The sequence below is a fragment of the Anguilla anguilla genome, chromosome 5, assembly GCF_013347855.1.
Source record: "Anguilla anguilla isolate fAngAng1 chromosome 5, fAngAng1.pri, whole genome shotgun sequence".
Taxonomy (NCBI): domain Eukaryota; kingdom Metazoa; phylum Chordata; class Actinopteri; order Anguilliformes; family Anguillidae; genus Anguilla; species Anguilla anguilla.
In genome coordinates, this window is record NC_049205.1 from 49,083,834 (window position 1) to 49,106,022 (window position 22,189).

At 44.2% G+C, this 22,189-nt stretch overlaps 1 protein-coding gene across 4 annotated transcripts; it reads left to right on the plus strand.

Moving 5' to 3' along the window:
• The first annotated feature begins 2,840 nt into the window (after positions 1-2,840).
• fes (FES proto-oncogene, tyrosine kinase) lies at positions 2,841-22,183 on the plus strand. Of its 4 annotated transcripts, none has more exons than XM_035417493.1 (19): positions 2,841-3,066; positions 4,987-5,253; positions 5,513-5,686; positions 7,584-7,680; positions 8,091-8,274; positions 8,814-8,951; positions 10,422-10,541; positions 10,774-10,896; positions 11,981-12,167; positions 13,667-13,750; positions 14,397-14,606; positions 15,537-15,659; positions 16,696-16,749; positions 16,979-17,097; positions 17,308-17,402; positions 17,527-17,650; positions 19,083-19,240; positions 19,750-19,872; positions 21,588-22,183. In XM_035417493.1, exons 2-19 carry the CDS (start codon positions 5,029-5,031, stop codon positions 21,728-21,730), a joined length of 2,481 nt encoding a protein of 826 aa, XP_035273384.1. In that variant the 5' UTR covers positions 2,841-3,066; positions 4,987-5,028; the 3' UTR covers positions 21,731-22,183. The 4 variants fall into 4 exon arrangements, with proteins under 4 accessions (XP_035273384.1, XP_035273383.1, XP_035273385.1 ...); XM_035417492.1 differs by having other exon boundaries at positions 5,024-5,253; XM_035417494.1 differs by lacking the exon at positions 2,841-3,066 and adding an exon at positions 3,520-3,611 and having other exon boundaries at positions 5,024-5,253.
• The last annotated feature ends 6 nt before the right edge of the window (positions 22,184-22,189 follow it).

The window sequence follows — 22,189 nt, forward strand, 5'->3', positions numbered from 1 at the left end:
GGCTCAGTGTCTTTTCTCCCTCACCCAGCAGCTTGCAAACTCATTATATTATGTTCATTCACGAGGGTACTTCTGCATAATCACTTCCTTTACATGTTGATGCAAGACACAGATGCACTTAACCAATATTCCTTTTATAGGCTCGTACAAGCATAAGGGAAACGTTTAATACTTAGACAGGGGTTCTCTGAACACTCCATACCGTTGTATTGGGATATAAAATATTCAGCTTGTGTTTTGCAGCACCACCATTTCTCATTGTATTGAAAATACAGTATTATGTGAGCTGTCGCATCACTACTTTGTTTGCTTTAGAGTGCAGAAAGAGAATCTGAAGTGTTGGATATTACATTTTTGCAGTAAGAACCTTGCAAAACGTCTGTACAATGTGTGCCTTTGTTCAGATGTACTCGCGGACAATGCGTACAAATTTTGTGAACTCTGAACCTCTGTAAATGAGTTTTGATCAGCCAAGGACGGATATCAAATGGCTTTTTTCAATGTGTCTTCAGCTTTTAAAAATCTGTTCCTGGTCTCATCCTTCAGCGTGTATTGATTGTCGACTTCTTGGTGTTAGACTTCCTCTAGCAGTGCCCCTGCATAAGCTAGGGTTGTTATAGTAGCATCATATTATGATTGATCGCAAAATCTATTATGCTTTCCACGTTAAAACAGAATTCGATGGCATATTGATCAGGATTTTGTGCCTGCTTGCACAACCATAATTAAGATGAACTAGCACAATACCCTTATCAATGTCTCTGTATGATATGATTAAAAATAATGATTACAGGTATTACTGTTGTTCTTCTTGCAATTGTCAGTAAGTTGGACTTAAACCATGTTTTAATATCTACCCTTTGTTATTTATTGATAACTGGATTTACACATCTGCCCATCATTTTGCAGAGTTGAATTGGAAAATGAAATGATTGTTTTTCCTCTAGAGCAGTGGAGTTTATCGCTCACAAGCTTGCTGTACCTCCAGATTTAAAAAAATCACTTTAATACATTTTCTTCTGTCCTTCCCTATATCTAGCGTTCAGAAGATAGATCATTTGACATTTAATGTCTATCTTAATGACAACCCAAAAGGTCAAACTGTTTATGACCACAGATAATACCCTGATGAAATCATGCAAAACCCCATGCTGACATCATCACTGCGTGGAGACCTATGCAATGATCTACTTGCCTCTGTAATACTGGAGCTACCTTCCTACACTGGTCATGAAAAGAACTGTTGCCCATGTTTGGACATAGGCTGAAGACCCATCTCTTCAAACTGCATTTTGGATTCTCCGCCTATCCCCCCCACTAACATTCTTAACTTTTGTACCAATTGTATATTTTTATTTTTAGATCATGGCGTTTGTATAGTGTTATGTTTGTATTCTTAGGAATACAATGTTTTCCTTCTATTTTATGCTTTTCCCTACATTTTTCATCCCTCTGTTTGGAATGCCAAATTGTATACAGCTGTGCTCATGCTACAGTCTCTCCACAACCAATGGGGGACATGCATGCACTCTGATGTCACTAGCTGTTGCATGCCACATCGCAGCCCACAAAGTCCAGCTTGGACAGATGATTCGGAGGAAGACACTTCATGCACAGCCTTAGCAAGCAGACTGTGGTCACCTGATTGACCATTATTTTATATTTTTAGTTATACTTATTTTGTCCTCTTGTGTTGCTTTGCCTACCCCCATGTAATGACCTATCAAATCATCCCTGAGTCATTAACACAGCTGAAGTATTTCCTTGTTATTTCCATTCTATACTGAAGTAAGAGAAGATGTCTGTGTGTCCGCGTGCACTGGTCCATGCAAAGATAATCAAATGCAAACATTAAATGAGTATGTGAAGATGAAATACTTTAATGTATGCATGTGCAAATGTGTAGAGTTGAGAGAACTATATCATTAAAATGCATAGGTTATTGTGTTTATATTTGTTCATAAATAGCCTATGCAGTAGATGCCATTGAAAAAAAGAATGGCTATCTATCCTGTTGCACAAAACCTACACTGTGCCTTAGTTGTACTACACACATAGACTATAAAGATAGACTACACTTTTTGCTGTTATTGCCAATTAATTGGGGAAATTACCCAACCCCAAGAGAGAGTCTTTGACCATTCATCCAGTCTAAACCGAATTTTTCAGGATCAGTCAATGACTTAAATATTGAACAAACTCCAGAAAGTGAACCTTTAAAGTTCTGATATTTTAGCCAAGGGAATGTACATTTTCTTGAGTAGGCCACGTTCATGAGTAAACCAAATTAGCTCTGTTAAGCGATTTTGAACACAATGTTTTTTCGGAAACATTATGAACTGTATTTGCTAAGCGTGTAATAAAAAAGCGAGTAGCCTAGGAAATTCATATTCTGTTGTTTGACGAATGGCAACCGTGACCTGCTGTGCAAGTTTTTCACTGAAATTCAAGGCACATTAGCCTACTGAACATTTTCGAAGCGGGTACTTTCACCACAGACAAAAGTCGTTGAAGAGTGAATGCTTTTTAGACTGTTAAAAGCAGATGAAATTGCTGACCTATGAGCACTGTAAATCCAAATTAAGACCGATTCATAAACAGTATTGAGAGAGACGTGGCAGCAGCTAACCTTTGAGAAATGCTGTCGGGAAAAAGCACTTTATGGAACACATTCGATTTAATTTTCTTTGAAGCAATTGTTCTCACCATTTAGGTTAAAACCTGTCCAAACTAAATATTTAAGTTGTGTTGTTTTTCTTGTTTGACAGTTTTACCATTTAAAGGTAGACCCACCTCACTGTTCCTTAAACTGAGTCCCTCTTCACACAGCTTAATGATAGTAGCTATTCAAAGCGTGCTTCGTCTTCTGCATTAGGACGCATGCACCCTTTCAACACTGGACTTCCTGATCTTGGTTTTCACAGTATGATGGTTAGCTTTTTTTCTTTCTGAATGTTTGCCCAGGTTTTTAGAAATTAAATGGTTTGTCGGAGCGTAGCCCTTATGGCAGGACCACAGATAAATGTCTTCTGAGTGAAAGAAGTTGGTTGTGCCAGATTAAACGAGGTAAGAAAAAGTGAACCTAATGCTGAGAGCTGCCTAATCGATGAATTGCAGTGTATCCTAATGTTGCAACTTAAAGAATTGCGGGGGAAAACGACATAGACTGCCAACGTCGTCTGTTTTCTTCGCGATTACTGTGGAATGGTGGGTGTGATAAAGAGAACGCAACCTGCTGTAGTCTACCTTTTTTCCCTTGGCTATTACGAATGGAAGTTTATTTATCCTGGGCAGTTTGTCATCGTGCGTCCATTCTGCAGTAATTTCCTGTTGAAATGCGTGTATGGATAAGTGTAATTAGTTATTTCTTAGATTGTAGGCCTATACTTAAAACGCAAGGTTTGTGTTGCAAAATTTGAACGTTGCAACAACCGAAACCGAGACTACTGCGCAGTAGCCAGAGCAACCGGTTTTATTCCAGAAACAGGACTGTAACTTTGACGGTCCAGTTGCAGATAAGGATACCTCATCATCCCAATACTGTCGGCCTATATCACTGGCCTGAAACAGCTGCACTAACCGCTCCACAGGCACAGACGAAGTCAGAGCGGGTATTTAAGCTTTTTTGTATACTGACGACTGCATATATACCATATTCATAATATGTTGTGCGATAAACATTAGTGTCTTTTTATTACAATACAGCGAACATTTAGTGTGATCTACAATAAATGCTTAATTTGCCAAAATTGGTATAGACGAGAGTTATTAATTCAAGTTGTGTTATAATATTCCAGATCGAGAATGACATACTATTGAAAGTAAAAGTGAGTTATACTTAACTATTACTTATCCTAGTACTGTATTTAAAGAGGAAGCGTTTCGGCTGTGTATAGCCGCTATGTGCTGAAACTGCGCTTTTAGGTAGTGAAAGCTTTATTGGCAGAACTACTTCGGCATTTGTTTCCCCCTGTAACAAAGGCGTTCAGCCAGCATCCCACTGTAGCCTACTATATTGTTGGTGGTGCACAATGCTACAGAACGTGTAAGTACAGTAGCTGAGCAGTTTTAGGTATGGCTGCCTTTTTCCATATTGGGATATTGACTTAAATTTCCTTAATTTACTTTTCATCTAAATAAAAGTCGTGGAATGCTAGCCACAGCATAAATACCCTACAAGTTAAGGGCTTTTGCATACTAATAATCGAAAAGCAAACATGGACGACATATGTATGAATTATGCCTACATGTGAATATAAAATAAATGTGAGCAGCAATATAATGTATGATGTACTTCTGTTCATAGCATAGCAAAATTAAAATAATTCTCTGAAGGCCTAGAGAGAAACTGGTTCATATTTGTTTATCTTTCATCCTGTAAAGATAAAGGAGTGCTTATGTGAGCATACTGTAAATACCACACCACTATATTTTGAGGATCTTGTTATAACTGTAAACAGGTTTGACATATACCTGGGCTATGAGCATTGTATGAAGCCCAAGAGCCAAATTTAATATAGAGTTTGGGTCATTTTATTTTTTACTGCTGTTCCAGTTTTTTCCTCTTGTTATTTAAATGATAATTCAGAGTGTAACACATTTTCTGCACTTATGTACTCAAAAACATTTTTGCAGGTTTTCAAGGACACTTATTTTCATCTTTGAGAAAATCTGAGGGGCAGCCTGTTTTCTTGATCTGATGATTTGGTTTGGCTTAATTTGCCTGGGCTCAGCACTGACTGGAGTTATTGCACGTCTCCCCTGATAAAGTTATGCGATGCTTAATGCAGCAGCCGCTTTATGGTTTATGGTTTTCTGAATGCCCAGTCAATTTCAAAAAGCTTTGGTGTTAATTCTTACTTCAGCAGTATGCCATGAATCGCAATGGAGTTTGTGAATAATAGGATGCACCATGGCTCTGCTTTTGAAGCTTACGTGTGGCTACAGTTTTTCTGAATCCATAAAATGGGGGATTATTTCCGAAAGGGCCGCTCATTGGGCTCGCTGTCCCCCGTGTCTGCAGGCAAGATGGGGTTTGGTGAAGCGCTGCGGTGTCCCCAGGCCCATGGGGCCGTGCTGCGCCTGCAGGACTCCGAGATGAGGCTCATGGAGACCATGAGGAAGTGGATGACGCAGAGGGCCAAGAGCGACAGGGAGTTTGCCCTTCAGCTGCACCAGATGTCCGCTATGGTGGAGAAGGTGGAGGGGTCACAGCCTGGCGGTGGGCTGGACTACATCAGCCAGCTCAACAAGGTGGGAGTGGCTTTTTTCTCCCAAAATCACTCCCTGTGAAATACCGTATCTTGAACCCATGCTAAATTCACATTACCAGTTCTTCTTGGACTGCACAGTTTGTGTGTCCAGCTAATTTTCTTGAGTTGTGCGTGTGACAGGCCGGTAACGAATATCACTCTTCATTTATGAAATGAAAAGCTTGGGAGTGAGGGCGGGAGTCAGTCGTCGGGGCTGTAGACTGATCGGACGATTTTTGGTGTTCCCGTGCGCCCCTCAGTCCTGGAACGCCATGGTGAGCCAGACGGAGAACCTGAGCCGGATCCTGAGGAAGCACTCGGATGACCTGATGGTGGGGCCCCTCAGTAAGCTCACCCTGCTCATCCGTGACAAACAGCAGCTACGCAAGACCTACGGGGACCAGTGGAGCCTCCTGAATCAGGAGCTGAGCCGGGTTAGCATTGCACACAAACACCTAAGCACCTGCTGTATGCGTAACACTGGACTAGAAATGCCCTCTCCACATTCCTTAATGGGGTGGGAGCATTGTCACAGTCAGTGCCACAGTATTTACTGCACACTGATGTGACTTCCTAATTGCTGAATGACTCATATGTGAAAGTTTTACTTAAATGCAAATTGGGAAGTTTAGCAAGTGTCAGATGTTTCTGAACAAAGGGTTTTCCTTTATGGGCAAATTGTATATTTTCAGTGTAATGTCCAATATAACTGTTGTTGTGCAAGTATTTGTGTCATCATTTACACAATACACGAGACGCGATCTGCATAGAAATGACTGTCTCATGTATGTGTATCCATACATTGAGAGTAGTATTTTCTAAAAATATATCTTTTCTAAAAATAAAAAATGCACTCGTTAATGTCCAAGGTAGTGGAGGAAATGACAGTGCTGTTATGTAACGGTACTGCTGTCATTGTCTTGGATCACTGGCAGTGATGTTTTATCTTCAATTACTGGAACAGAAAGTCATAGGCTTCAGTTTGACATCGGTGATTAGTGAATACATTGTTCCTCTTTCACAGCAATCATCTCAGTCACAAAATGTTCTGCATGAATATTTGTTGTGTCATACCAGGAGTCCTCAATCTTATCTGAAAAGGGCTGGTGTGGGAGCTTGTTTTTTGTATTAGCCCAGCACTAAGACACCTGCTTCTACTTATCAAAGTCTTGATTGAAGACCATGATTAGTCCAGTAGTTAAATCAGGTGATGTAGTGCTGGGCTAAAACACAAACCTGAACCCACACTGGCCCTTTTCAGATAAGATTGGGGAGCCCTGCACTATACGATGGTATTGACCTAACTGGCGGTTCATCCCGGCAGATTGTGAATGAACGTGACCAGTCCCCATTAATGGGGATTAGCCAATGGCATTGTGACACTGTGCTATGGGAATCTTGAAGGCACCATTGAGACTCGATGAAAACCACTGACCTAGGGAAGGCCTCTCCATAGTAGATTAGTCTCCTGTGATGAGTCATGCACTATGTTCCTGGGGGCAGACTCCACCTAACTGAAAGTATCTCTGGTTTGTACTCTGTGTACTTCTCTGTGTGCCAGCTTCCTGTCTACATGTAGGACATCAGTATGTGAATGCCAAAGCTTTCTGATAAATACCCCTATTTTCAAGAAAAGGGAAAATCAGATTAAACTGATATTCAGCACAGTTAAAGTCTATTATGTTCAATTTGCACAGAAAAATTGGATACAAAAAGGATTAAATCATAAAAAAAGGATTAAATCAGTTTTCAACATAATGTTTCATTTATGCTTGAAATATTTGCAAAAAATTGCACTCTGCGCAGCCCTGTACCCTTATCAGATATGTATTGAAACAATTGCAATCTGTATCTGTCCTGAAATGATGCTTTTGACTTGACTCGCAGTAGGTTGCCCTATCAGTATCAATATAAACAAGCAACATGAACATGTTCAGAATAAGCCGTACAAATTTCCATACTGATTTTTGCATTCTTAAATTTACAACAATTTTATTCTGCTTTGACAAATTCAGAATAAACAGCCCTTTCAGTGGTTTACTGTTTGTGTACAATGCTCGCTCTCCTGAGCTTGATCTAAACTGCCCGTGTGGTAAGTTTGGGCCTGTCACAGGCGAGCTCCTCTTGAGCGCAAGGAGAAAATAAGTGTGTGCTCCGCTGTGTTCGCAAAGCTGAATGTTCTGAAGCCGAGCACAGTTGGGCAGTGGGACACGGAATGTGGAATGTGTTTTACTGTGACAGAGCAAAGAGAGCTGCAGGATGCAGGGTGAAATGTGCCCTCGTGCTCTGTGTGCTCTGATCTTTCCCTCTCTGCCCCTCCTGTTGTGCTAGGTGACACAGGTAGAGCTGGAGAAGATGAAGGCTAGCTACCGACATCTGGCGCGGGACGCGGGCCAGGCCAAGAGGAAGTACCAGGAGGCCAGCAAAGGTGGGGAGACGTTGGCTGGGTTTCAGGTGTCAGGTGCCAGTGCAGCGGGCTCTTTGCACACTGCCTGCCATCCTTGTGTAATGAGTATGCATATGAATCACATAAATGGTGTGATAATAGTCATATAAAAAACATTTATTAATCAAATTTCATAAGGTCGTTAGCTGCCTGTAATCTGTTTGTCGCAAGTCAGGCGTTTATAAATGAAGTTTATATGCAGCAATTTTTGTAGAATTATTAATTTTGTGGAAAATGAATAATGATTTAAGAAGGGGCAAACAAAATGAACTGGGGCGGACGTTTGCGACTGTGGTAAATATACTAAGTGTAGGTTTGAAACTGACTGATGTCTTTACTCCCAAGGTGAATTACTGTACACATGCTACTGATTCTATTGTGTGCCTGCTCAGATAAGGATCGTGAGAAAGCGAAGGAGAGGTACATTAAGGCCACTCTGAAGCTGCACGAGCAGCACAACGAGTACGTCCTGTCTGTCATGGCTGCGCAGCTGCATCACCAGCACCACTACAGCCAGGCCCAGCCCGCCCTGATGAACGCTGCGCAGACGCTACAGGAGGAGATGGTCCTCGTGTTGTGAGTTTGTGTTCGTGTGCATGTGTGCTCACACATGTCTATGCGTGCATGCGTCCTCACGTGTGTCTGTGTGTGTGTGTGTGTGCGCATGTGCGTGTGCACGTATGTAGGTGTGTAACGTTCACATAGTTGTCAAGGATAGAATGGTTTGCAGGTTTTTAAAGCATTGAGCACCTGTGTGTGTGTGCGTGTCTGAATGTGTGTGGTTGTGTGCCTGTTTAAGTGGCTGTTGTGGGCAGCAAAGCTGCGAGTGTGTGCACATACATTTGTGGGTGTGACTTGTGTTCAGATCGTCGTCATGGGTTTGTAGATTTAATGCTGCAAGCTTATTTTGTTGTTTTGCTGTACTGCTGTCACAATCAGAGATTCCACCTGCAAAGTTTATAAGTTAAGACATGTTGCATTATGCAAATGGCCCAACCTTGACTTTGGAGTGAATTCACAGCAATGAATCACGGTGGTAGGAAACAGGCTATGCCTCGCGTCAGCCGAAGCCTGCTTGGTGAGCCTGGCCGCCTGTTTGGATCTCTCTGATGCAGGAAGGAGATCTTGCAGGAGTACTTTGACCTTTCCAGCCTGGTTCAGGAGGAAGTGGTTTCTGTGCACCGCAAGATGGCCGATGCGATCAAAGCCATTGAGCCACACAGGGAGTACGAGAGCTTCATCCAACAAAACAGGTGCTAAGCACATTCTGTAGCCCCTGTTTATTACCTAACACTGACACTGACACTGGAGCTAAAGAGATTCATGTCTTGAATGAATCTAATGATAATTAGATGTACCCAATGATAATTGTTACTGGTATGCTTTAACTTTACATGAATATTAAATGGCACCAATGCCATGGGGATCTTTGGTTTACTTTCCAATACAAATTTCATATTTGTATGTATTCAGGGCTTGAATCTCTGGTCAAATTAAAAATGAATTCACAGGAGAGTTTGATGTACTCTACCAAGCACAAGCCAAGTAAACGTTGCCTAGGATCACCGCACAAACGTTTTCTCCTGGGGTTTTGTTTTCTCACTGGAAAGAATAAATGCATTTTAAAGTGAAAGGAGAGTGAGTTGTGGGCTGCGTCCAAATAGTCTTTTTTTCTTAGGAAGGTTCTAACTGAGTGAAATGATCCAGAAGTATCTAAGTGGCAGCCAGGATAAGAGCACGTCGAATTCTCTGAATGCTAAGGAAAGGTGCTTCAATGCTTCCTTTCTTATCTCCTTTAGCATAGGGCATACTGGACCGTCCTTTACGAAAGGAAAGGAAATAATGCCGTCCCACAATTCCTTGCGGCAGCAACATTTAAAGCGACACACCATTCGGCCGTTCACGAAAACAAACGATCAACATGACTGAGTTGTGTGGTGGTTCTTAAGCTATTATATGCATAGGCTTATAATCAGATCATAATCAGCATATTAACCATTACACAGAAGTCCATCTTTCAAGAAAAATGGATATGAGACGTTTTTAGCCAGATGATGTTTTTAATTTAACGTTTGGAACTAAAGAATTATGATATGTACAGTAGTAGATTTGTAGGCCTAACATGTTATGCCTATCTTGCATTAAATTTAACAGTTATTTTCATACAATCATACTAATTGGGATTCATGTTGATAAATATGAGTGGACAGGAGGGTGAGCGTGAACAACCATTCTCAATGTGACAACCATTTCATTTCACTTTTGGGACTGGTAGCCTATATTCCTTTTTTTTCATTTCAATTCCAACCTTAGTAATGAAGTAATATTTTTCATCGGGTTGTCCACGTTTATATAGCCTGCATGAAACAACACGGTAAGAACGCATGGGGCGAAGTATCTAAGATGCGCTTTTCATCTTCAGAACATTGTAGTCTCACCACGGCAGACCCACGTCAATAACATCCGCCGTCGCATAATTACGTAGCCTAGTGTAAGTGCAGTCGGATTCTCTTAGCACCGCGGTTGTCTTTTCCTAAGTCCTTATGAATTATCCTTCACATCTTTCCTTGACCTCATGACGTTTTCCATCGAGCTCAAGGAAAAGTGGTTAGGAAAAGACATAGGATTTAATTTTCTTGACTATTTGGACGCAGCCGTGGTCTTGCATTAGGGCAGTGTGCAGCATTGCTGTGCTTTATCCCTGGCTGTGTCCCTCCCTGCAGGTCCGTGGCTGAGGTGCCTCCCTGCGTGGAGTTTGACAGCAGCCTGCTTGACGAGGTGGAGCGGCTGAAGGCTGGAGACCTGGAGCTGAACGAACTGACACTGGAGAGCCTCCAGCACCGGTGAGCTGGCCCTCTGTCCCCTCCTCTCCCTTCACCTTGGGTCGCACTGGCTGTCCAGCAGGGCGTGCGTGCGCTCAGCGGTCCTGCAGGGTGGGGTGCGCAGGGAGGGGCTGGCACGGACAGCCTGAAGGTGCCCGGCCCCCCCTCCCTTTTCTCACCCTGCTCCAGCAGTGGGCTGCACCATCTGTGGTATCTGTTTGGGCCAGACAGTCCTTCTGCTGTCTCTCCACAGGCTAACTGCTCTGGAGGAAGAGCTCATGACCCTGGCTGGAACACTGGGCATCCAGCAGGCCTCCATAAACCAGCTGGAACTGGACCTAGAGGCCGAGGACAATGCTCCTAACATGGGCCAGAGGTGAGGCTCTTTATCTCTGCAGGGTTTCCCCAGCTAACAGTTTATGGATCCCAGAACATGCCTACAAATGTTAGGGTAAACATTTCCAATGTGTACATTTGTCTAGTTCCCATGAAGTCCCTCAGACTTATTGAACGAAACACAAAGAACATTGTACAAATTGTCTGAGAGTGTTCTTCGGTTTTGTTCGAGTTAAAAAAAGAAATTGAATTGTGGTTGGTCATTCAAGTTCATCTTAGTAGAAAAGCTTTCAATGTTCCATGAACCTGGCATTTCTCTAATTCAAAATCATTTGGCAATGTCACCAGGAAAATGGAATATTTTTCTGTCACTTACACTTCAATAAATGCACTTGTTTGATTGCTTGGGGAACATTCTTGCCGTGACCCTGTCTCATAACCTGACACGCATCTGTCTGGAATCCCGCCACTCCTGGTGTGTTTTGTGTTTGCTGGTGGCTGTACTCCTCCTTCTGTTTTTGTTTGCCCTGCTGTGGCTTGCGGCTCTGAATTCCTTCTGTACCGTGACAAGCAGGTAAACACGTAAATCAGGGCTGCTTCCCTGTCCGATAGTGAATGACTCAGGTGGTTTGCACTGGCCCTGCAAATTATATGCCAGTGGACAGTTAGTAGTCTGAGGTGCTTCCTGGTCATTTGTCATGGTTTCCACGCCTGTCCGCCATTATTAGCTTTCTTAACTTGATTTATTGTAAGTTAATATTTAATTAATCAGCACCTGGCGAGCAGGGTGGACTGGCCGCAGTTTATGATGGCGTAATGATTCTGAGGATTAAAGAGGGCCGAATGTGTCTGTCCTTAAGGACGCACGCCTTTCACGCTAAAGCTTTTCGAGCGGATGAATCCGGGCCGTGGCGGGGGAACGCTCCGGGCTTTTCGGCGAGAGGCGCGGCGCTCAAGCGCGCATGTTAAAAGGGGTGCAGCCCGCGGCGGGTGGGCGAGCGGGCGTCCCCTAGCCCCGGCTCCGGGCGCGAGCCGTCTGTCCCGGCGAGCGTGCTCTGAATGCGGCGGCCGCTGGCCGGGCTCTCCGAGGCGCCGGCCGTCTGAGAGACTGTCTGTCTGCGCAGGGTGTACCAGTTCAGCAAGCGCAGCGCCCTGGAGGACAGCCGCCAGCAGCTGGTGGTGTCCATGGGGGCCCGCGCCCGCCTCGAGGCCCAGAGGGTCGCCATCGCCGAGAAGCTGCAGTCGCTCGGATCCCGGGACCCCCCTCCCGTGTGCCTGGATGACGACCGCGTGTCCGTCAGCTCCATCACCGTGAGTCCCTCCGCTCTTCCTCTTCCTGGTTACGCCCTCTCTCATCGGCTCCTCCGTCTGCTAGCGATAGCGGGGAGCTAATCCTCACAAAACCAAAAATGGGCGGGGCTAGCCTTTGCTTTATGTGTCTCAGTGAGTTTCTCCTATCCTTGTGTTACTTTGGAGAGCAAAACATCGGTTGAAACTAGTCAGTTGAAATTGCGAAACCACCCATAATTAAAAACCTCATCACCGTCTACCCCCTCATTAGAAAGAATATTGTTTCTCTAACCTAGAGAAATTTTAATTAACTATTCTTTTTCTTCACTTATACAATCATCCACTCTTTGCAAAGTGCCTGTAATCTGTGGCAACCTCTTTGCTGTCAGCACACAAAGAATCGTGTGTTTTTACAGATGATTTCTTTTGTGTGGTAATATGCTTGTCCAAGTCGCTACAAAACAATGAGCAAGGCAGTTCTTACTTAGGTTATATTGCAAGGCTAGAATTATGCAACCTAATAGCCCAGCAGATGGGTGGGTTGAACCCGTGGGCTAGCCGTGACAGGACGAATGAGGTTGGAGGCTTTCACCTGATAGTTTGACAAACATTGTTTGAAAGCAATAGAAATATCATGTGAGCTTCGGACAATGCCTTTCAGTCCAAAGGTTTACGTCATGGAATAAATACATGCAAGCACCTGTGAGGTTGTAAATGCTTTCATATTGTAAAGCAGCAGGAACAATGAGATGAGAAGAATGATTGTAAAGATGGTATTTGGAACACGGTGCTGATGCTTTTAGAACTGAGCTCATTGTTATCCGCACACACTGTCCCCGACTCTGGGAGTCACAGTTTTTGCAGTCTTCTTCACATTTCTTTTCCTGGAAACCATCCGTTACCTATGGACTGGCATTGCCAGCCATGGAATATTGTTGGCAATGAGAAAAGTTGCGGTTGTCATTCCTAGAAACGAGCAATTACTGTTCATGTCAGAGATGTGAATGTTCTCTCCGTCTGGTTGTGACGTCAAAGGGGGGAAAAATGATACTTTTCTGTAGCAGGGAATGGCCAATTGCTGGAAACTGTAGCTGCCACCAGCAGAGTTATGTTTGAGCTAACTCTATAGATAAGAAACTGGACTGGCATGCTTTTTTTTTTTTTTTTTTACCTTGGCTGTGCAAAGCAGTTGAAGTCTGCAGTGTCTACAGCCGTGAAGATCTGTCACTAATAATCATAAAACTGTGAAACTAAGTCGGCCTCGAATTAGAGATATGTTAAGAGCGATTGAGCCAGTGGCCATTGTGGGGGCCATCACTTCCCTTTTTTAGTTCAGCATTTAATACATCACATCGCAGCTCAAGCTCTCCTGCACTGGTGTCAAGGTTTCAATTTACAGTCGTTCTCACTGAATGTGAATGAAAAGACTGGAATGCAGAGGAGCACTGGCTCAGGATGTAATTGGAACGAACTCTGTTTTTTACAGGACATTCAGATCTTAGGCTCTCAATGTCTTTCAGGAAAGAGAGAAGGACAACTGCAAACTTCCCAACTTGGACACGATCATGAGTCAGCTCAGCGGCATGCTGAAGCAGAAGTACACGGTGAGAGAAATTTAGTCCGTCTTCGGCCCCTTTGAGTCAGAGTTGTAACGGGGGTAAGTAGCCGTGTTCTGCTGGCTCCAGGCCAAAGCCCTCGCCATCCGCACCGCGCAGTGTGAGATATGATTAACATCGTAAGCTAATGTCCACCGCTCTGCGGCCGGGGGGACTAAGATTGCACGCTTAATCAAGCCGCAGGGGGTGATGTCATCATCTGCAGTGGCTGTACAGTCACACGTCTGAGCTGCGTTGCAGAGGCAAGGAGAAGCGTGCCTCCCCCGCGTATCATATCTGCGCCGGGCCATATTAGGAAATGAAAGCTTGTGGCGGCAATAGTCCGGTTCAGCCAGTTCTGCTTTATTTCTTTCGTCACAGACTTTCACGGCGGCTCAGTGTAACATGTTTTCCTTACTGCGCTAGCAAAAAAACAAAAGACCAAGGCCACACCAGCCCTTTATGGGTTGAGATCCCCTAACACCACAATGCACCATGTACACAGTACATCAGTCCATTTGGCGGACCCACTCAGGAGTGAAAGTGTAAGACAAAGATCTTCAGTCTGGAGATGTACACCCTGAGGGTGCGCTGTTTAAGTACCGTGTGCCGTCTCCTCTGTGCGTTAGACTGGTTAATTTGCCCGTGTGCCCAGGTGCCCCCTGCTGTGCCGCTGGTGCCCGAGTATCAGAAGCCCCTGAGTGAGCAGGGCTGGTACCACGGCGCCATCCCGCGGGTGGAGGTGCAGGAGCTGCTGAAGCAGGACGGGGACTACCTGGTGCGGGAGAGCCAGGGCAAGCAGGAGTACGTGCTGTCCGTCCACTGGGGCGGCCAGTGCCGCCATTTCATCATCCAGAGCAGCAACGTGAGTGCGCCACCTTTTTCACTGACAAAAGCTACTGTGCACAAAGCAGAAAAGCACTGTACTGAAAAATGCATTGCTTTGTATTAATTGCTGTATTGATTACTTTACAGAAAATACTTTATAGTATTAAAGTTACATATTTTAAGAATTGCAGAGTACTATTAAAGCTTTCCTAAATCATTCTATTCAGTTTGTGTTCCTTTTCTAGTAGCTTCATCTTAAAGGATCATTTTTCAATCTCAGGTCAAATGAACATGTATACCATCTGGTTACCTTTACACTGAGCTTACCGTCGTCATGTGCCTCCGTCTGTGTACTTTCATGTTTTTGGAATTTAATATTCTGGGGGGAGACAGGGCTCTGCTTTTTTTTTTTTAATGTTAATAACAGAGGGTACGTGGCATATCTCACATATAGCAGAAGATGATTAGTATGCAGAGGCCTTTAATCTTGAAAGGATTTGAAAGATGCAACATCGTATCGCTAGCTCCAGGGACCCTGTGGCTTAATAGAAAAGCATGAAGACATAGGGCTCTAAATGCAAATGTAAACACATCTGATAGCAAACCATTTGTCAGAATTTTGGCACTTGGAGGAATAACTTGCATTTTGTGTGTAGTGTATTCTTCCATTAAAATGAAATTCTCATAGTAGGAAATACTGTATAAAAAGTGTAAAAACGCTTTCTGTGTCTGGGTAAAAAATAAATATGCTTTTCCTTGGCTGCAAGTACTTTATATTTTGTGAAGTTACATTTTGTAATCTCAGAGTTCAATGTTTAGGTAAGACCTTTTAATCAACATTAAGCAGTAAATTCAGGCTCAACGGACTCACATTTTAATAGCTGTAATAGTAGTCTTAGTTTCTGTATTTTTTGGTCTAAGGCTTCTTTAAACATATTTAGACAAGACCTGGTATGTCTGTTTTCAGAACCTCTATCGTCTGGATGGAGAGGGGTTCTCCACCGTTCCTCTGCTCTTGAACCACCTGGTTGCCAGCCACCAGCATGTCACTAAAAAGAGTGACGTCATCTTAAAAAGACCCATCCTGAAGGTACTGTAGCCCCGCACTTAGGACATCTTTTTGCAGTGTTCACATACTGAATCAAGGTTTCCCCCTTTGTGCCCATAATGTTTAAACCAAACACTGTTATCAGCAAGAAAGTTCATCAGACTCATTGGACCTTCTTTCTTTTTGGAAGCTAACTGCCACCAGTGATAAATTCAATGTGCTGTCCTGTAGTTTCTGTTAGCTCTGGGAAGGCAAGATAACAATTCGCTTGATGTTTTGATAATTGGACTGATTTCAGAACAGAATTCTGTCCACTCATTTAGTATTTTTTAAAGTTGGAATAGTGCTTTTTCCGAGAGCCATACTTTTTTTCTGTTCCTAGCATCAATCTCAGTTAATTGGTCTGTCAGATGGTAAATGGGATTCATTGAACAGGGTAATCGCAGCACTCTGCTGACACTGATATTGACAAAGCTGGAGTTTTTTATTTTATTTTGCTTTTTTGATTTTGTTATTGTTGTTGCCCTTTCATTATCGATGCGGAATCAAAAGAAATTGTCAGGAGAGCGGACTCCAGCTTTCACTCGGTAAAATACACGTACCTCTCGCCTCACCCTTTTATTACTTTGCGGCTTAGCCGCTGAGTCACATATTAACAGTTTACTTTGGGAACTGTGAACGGCGAGTTTCCTGTTAATAAAGCCAGGAGCGGGGCGCTGAAATTTCCTCGGTGTCCGCGGTCGCCCGTCCTTGAGGGTCCGGTCTGCGGTTTTGCCGTGGATAGCCGCGCGCTTTGACAGCCGGGGCTCGCGGATGAGGAATGAACCGGCGGCGAATGCGCAGCTGCTATGCTGACGGCCCGGCTTGCGCCAGCTGTCAGAGTTCGCGGCGGCACTAAGAATTCATCTCGGTTTAATGAACTCCGCAAACCGGGTGACATTTACAGCAATGTCATCCGCTACGGTGCACAGACCGAGCCTGAAATACGCCGTGTGGCAGCGGGCCGCACCGGCGCCCCCTTTGTAGTCTGATATTTGAGCTAATGCGGCTAATAAGCCTCTGTCGACTCTCCTTCTAGGACAAGTGGGTCCTGGAACATGATGATGTCATCCTTGGGGAGCATATTGGTCGGGTAGGCTCAGTCTCTACTTCAATGGCCTCTGCTTGAGTGCTGAAATCATTGTGGAGTAGTGGTTTGTACTTCAAAACCTGTGTGGTTTGCTAGTGACATTGGATAATGAATAGCCAAGTAGATGTTTTTGACTGTAATAATAGTAGTCGTAATTGACCTTGAGGAGATGAGTGTATGTTAGCGATGCAGGACACTGAGAGGCCAATGACATGGCATTCTGTTCTCTCAGGGGAATTTCGGGGAGGTGTACAGTGGCCGGCTGCGCTCTGACAACACGCCTGTGGCGGTGAAGTCCTGCCGTGAAAGTCTGCCCCCCGAGCTGAAGAACAAGTTTCTAATGGAGGCCAGGTCAGAGTAAACACACACACACACAACTACACTGAAACACAGGTGCTCAGATCACAAAAACACAAATGCCCACATACTCTAACAGTCAACATGCTCGCGTGTACAAAAAACTCAGACCGCCCCCCCCCCCTCCACCCACACACACACACACAGCCAGATCACACTGTGCATGAGATGGCTACATGCTGATCTTTGCCTCTCACACACCAGGATCCTGAAGCATTATGATCATCCCAACATTGTGAAGCTGATTGGAGTGTGCACTCAGAAACAGCCCATCTATATTGTCATGGAGCTCGTGCAGGGTGAGTTGCTGGGCTCCTGGGGATAAGCCATCTCCGAGAGTCAGCCACTCATCATTTTGATCAGATGCTTGTACACTTGCATGCAGTGTGATGAGTGTCTGTGTGTCTGTGTACATCCGAGCAGGAGGGGACTTTCTGTCCTACCTACGGGGCGAGGGCCACAACCTTAAAACCAATATGCTGCTGAAAATGGCTGAAAACGTTGCATCTGGAATGGAGTACCTGGCGGGCAAGAAGTGTATCCACCGGTGAGAGAAATGGGGAGGGGGGTATAAACTCTTCTGTCCCTGGCTGGTGCTATACATTGCACTTCAGAAATGCCAGTGGGGGGTGGGGGGTGGGTCAGTCCTCAAAAAAACAGTGCTTTTAGCAGGATACACCACTGCACAACCCCATCAGGGAGAGACCCATTTATATTGTAACTGTGTTTTGATAAGTACAATTTAAATGAAGTCTATTATATCGAGGTGGCCTTCATTTAAATTTAAATATACAGAACAGGACTGTTTAACAAGCCAGGCGACTGCATAAAATGCAGAACAGATCGCAACACCGTAAGCAAACTGTGAAAAATAACATTGGATGCAGAAAGTCTTTTCAGAGCTTTACAAAAGCAATCTGTTTCTTCAGTCCCAAACACATCAACAGCAAAAACACCCCCTCATTCACATGACATCATGGATACTGTTTGCTTTCTACTGTGGGTACTTGTTAACCACCTGAATGCAAAGTCCGGAAATCACCTGGCAGCTTTATCTCACAGCTATCTGTTTTATGTTATTTGGGGATGGGTATTTCTGTTAGCTCGCAGATGAGATGAAGGGCTGATTAGCAGTCCTTTCCTGTTAGAGAGAGAGGTGAGAGGAGAGGAGCGAATCTCTTTATGACTCATCATGTCATATGGTTTCTCCCAGCATGACTGTGCTGGAGAAGTGGATCGCCAAAATTTGGCAGGATTGAGGCAAGTTATAATTCCCTGTACCCTTTTCAAACAGGAGATGTTCAGGAAAATTGGCCTTGGCCTGTACAGAACTTGAATTTGAGACCTGGTGTGCATTGCCAAGTTTGAGCCGCTCTATTCTCTGGACAAAAGCACAGGGATGAGGGCAGTGGACTTTTCCAGGGACTAGGTATTAACCCCAGCACAGCGGTGGAGGAAGCCACTGATGCTGTGGAAGGCGTTATAGGGTTATTAACCCAAGTGTCCTTCAGTTCCTGGAAATGATTATCATGAAACAAAACCAGGCCTTGTTGTTGTGGTTGCATGGACTTAATACTTACATACGTAATTGAATTTGACGCAAATTGCTGCAACCAGCATCTGTAAATGGCATAATGGCGGGTCACAGGAAATGCGTTGGCATATGGTGTGCAGGAGTATAAAATCTTGGTAAAAATTGTTTTCTTCGCAAGCTTTTCTCCTGGGTGTCTGAAGACTGGAGGATAGTTGCTTTTAAGTAATGTTGAATTTGAAGCGCGAGGTATAATTAGATCAGCTGGGACAAACGTTAGCTCACTGCTGCAGCCGCGGCCACATTTTGCATGTTAAACTGCTGTGTGTGAGTGCGTCTGATTAGCACAGTCAAACGAGAGGGCTCCAGAGCCACTTCTTCCCACATCCGAGCCTGCCGGCTCTCACTTTCTACCTCTCTCTCTCTCCGTCACTCTCCGCGGCTTCAGGGACCTGGCTGCACGGAACTGCCTGGTGGCAGAGGGCAACGTGGTGAAGATCAGCGACTTCGGGATGTCCCGCGAGGAACAGGACGGCGTGTACTCCGCCACGGGGGGCATGAAGCAGATCCCGGTCAAGTGGACCGCACCCGAGGCGCTCAATTATGGTAACTACAGCAACCGGCGTTCCCCTGATCCCAGACCGCCGTTGGCTGCCGTCATGCCCGGCCCGCGCTCTGCTTTCTCTCCTCCCTGACCCTTGTCAGTTCTTCTTTCTGCATCCTTTTTAATCCTCTGCCATTTGTTCCCGCCGTCCGCGTCAGCTTGATGGAGGAGAAAGCGTCACCCTCGGTGATTCACATTGCGGTGCAGTAAAACTAAATAAATAAATAAAGCGCCTGTAACAGATGCTCGCTTATCTGGGGTCATTTGGGTTTTCAAAGCGCCGAGGCGTCTCATCAGTCTTGAGGGACGCTGTGTGCTGAGGGTCCCGGGCAGCCTTGTCAGAATGAGTCATGAGGTGTCCCCCGTGCCACCAGTGAGGGGGGCAGCAGACGTTGGATTTAATAGCGGTGTGAGGCTGCCTCACCTGTGCTCCTCGCGCGGAGCCGCCGCGACGCTCCGTGTTCCGCTGGCTCCCGCCGCGTCTCAACGCTGCCCTCTGCCTGCGTTCCAGGGCGCTACAGCACAGAGAGCGACGTGTGGAGCTTCGGGGTTCTGCTGTGGGAGACCTTCTCTCGGGGCACCAGCCCCTACGCCACCATGAGCAACCAGCAGACGCGGGATGAAGTGGAGAGGGGTAACCTTTGTTTCATGTTCAAAAATTGAGACCATTTCGCAGTGCCGTGACAAAGTATTTGGCCCCTTCCGATTTCAGTGACAAATTTTGCATATTTGTCACTGAATGGTTTCAGATCTTTAGACAAAATGTAATGTCAGACAAAGGGAAACTTGGTAAACACAAAAATCATGTTTAAAATGATTTCAATAGAGATACTGTGGGAGGATTTAAAACAAGTAGTTCATGCTTGAAACCCTACCAATTTGACCAAATTAAAGCAGTCCTGCAAAAAATAGGCAAGAATTCCTGCGCAGCGATGTGAAAGACTGATAACAAATCATAGGAAGTGTTTGGTTGCAGTTATTGCTGCTAAAGGTGGTGCAACCAAGTATTAAGTTTAAGGGGGCAATTACTTTTTCACAGGGCTGATATGGGTGTTTGATAACTTTGAATTAAATAAATGAAATTATCTTTTAAATGCTTTGTGTTTACTCAGATACCCTTCGTCAAATACTACTATTTTGTCTAAGGATCTGGAACCATTCAGTGAGACAATTCTAACAAATATGCAACAATATAGAGGAAATTAGGAAGGGGAAATTGCTTTTTCACAGCACTGTATGAGCCTTTTAAGAATGCAAAAAAAAAAATTATTTGGTGTGCCTGTTTATTGCTCAGAGGCATATCCTCATAAGACCCAACTATTCATTTTTGTCCTGTACAGGGGACACAAGTCTCTAGGTCCCCATTTATAAAACGGACTTACGACCAATTTTGATCTAAGTATGACTTCCACAGAGAACCACATATAAGTAGTAATTTATAAAACCTTACTCTGAGGTGGAAATGATCTTGTCTCTACGCAGTCTAGGCTTGACGTGAGTGAATTTCCTGCTGGTTATGTATAGCTATTTTTTTACGCCTTGCGGTTTAAGGTCAGACAATTTCTTTTTCAGATAAGCCACAGTTCTGTCTTGCTGCCCCACCTTGTTCACAGCAGCGGCGACACACTCCCAAGCTACCCGTTTGACTTTGTTTGTCAACCCACTATTTAGTCCACCAAATACATGTTGCCTGTTTTCAATCTTCTGTACCATCGCCGTGATCTTGTCTTCCAAAAAGTTTGCTTTTCTCTTTTGGTCCATGGTTATTCCTGAATAAACCCTCATTTGTGCTAGCATTATATAAGGAGAAATCGTGGCTTGTAAGGCACGTTCAGGTGCCGTCAATTTTAAGTTAATTTGAGATTTATAGATCACAGGCGCATAAGTTACAAATGGGCTTCTTAGAACCTGCGTAAGCAAGAGTTTTTATGCTCAGTATCTTTTATGAATCGAACGTAAGCACAACATCGGAAATGATCTTAAGACTAAGTTCAAGTATAAATCTAAGAACATTTTTATAAATGAGGCCTCTGGTCTAAAGTCTCAAGAACCATATATTCTACTATGCTGAAACCTATACTACAAGGAATAGTCAATAAAAAAATTTAATATTTTGGAAAATATTTTCACTGCACACTTGTATTGTGTGCAAAAAAAAATGTACATATTTAACTTATATTTCTGTGGGGTCTTAGGAGGATATGTACTGTAAACGGGGGCATCATGGCGGCAAACATAACCACAGGGAAAGGCAACAGTTGCACTCCTTCTGTCAGGCCGTCACCACTCAATTTAAGCCTTACCGTAATCTTTTCATTCAGTCATTATCATTTTCCACCCGTCTCCCAGGATACCGAATGCTGGCTCCAGACGCCTGTCCATCAGAGGTGTACGCCTTGATATGTCGATGCTGGCAGTACGACCCCAGGAAGCGGCCTTCCTTCCACACGCTGAAGAGGGAGCTGGGCGCCTTGCACTTCAAGCTCCGATGAGCGCTGTGTCAACACGGCCTCCTCACAGCAGCGTCTGCACGCACTCTCAGGTTCATTCAAGGATCAGCACTTACGCAACAAAGTGTTTGGCAACATTAAGCAGCTTGTGCTGCTCCCATACAATGAGCATCCATCGTGAGCTGGCCAAGGCATCACATGCTGTGTCTCTGCCAATTAAAACTGAGTTTATGGATTCTGTATAAGGCAGAATTGTATGCAGGTTATTTGAAACCATATACATTAGTTATTTTGGAAAGTTATTTTGGGAAACCTGCTGGTGTATTATATTTTTTTTCCCAAATGAACAGCTTATATGCTATACTTCAAAAATGCGCTGTACCACCAGAGCAAATAATCAGGCCTATTGTACAGCTGTAATTAATAGTGTTTTAAATAAATTTGCCAATAATTTATGGGTTAATGTGTTTCAATAAAAGGGGGTGTGTTTTTAAATTATGC

Excerpts from the sequence above, each read along its gene's own strand:
- fes (XM_035417493.1), top strand. The coding sequence starts at position 5,029 with ATGGGGTTTGGTGAAGCGCTGCGGTGTCCCCAGGCCCATGGGGCCGTG. Across the intron at positions 5,254-5,512 it reads ACATCAGCCAGCTCAACAAG|TCCTGGAACGCCATGGTGAG; the intron begins GTGGGAGTGGCT and ends TGCGCCCCTCAG. Across the intron at positions 13,751-14,396 it reads TGCTGAAGCAGAAGTACACG|GTGCCCCCTGCTGTGCCGCT; the intron begins GTGAGAGAAATT and ends CCGTGTGCCCAG.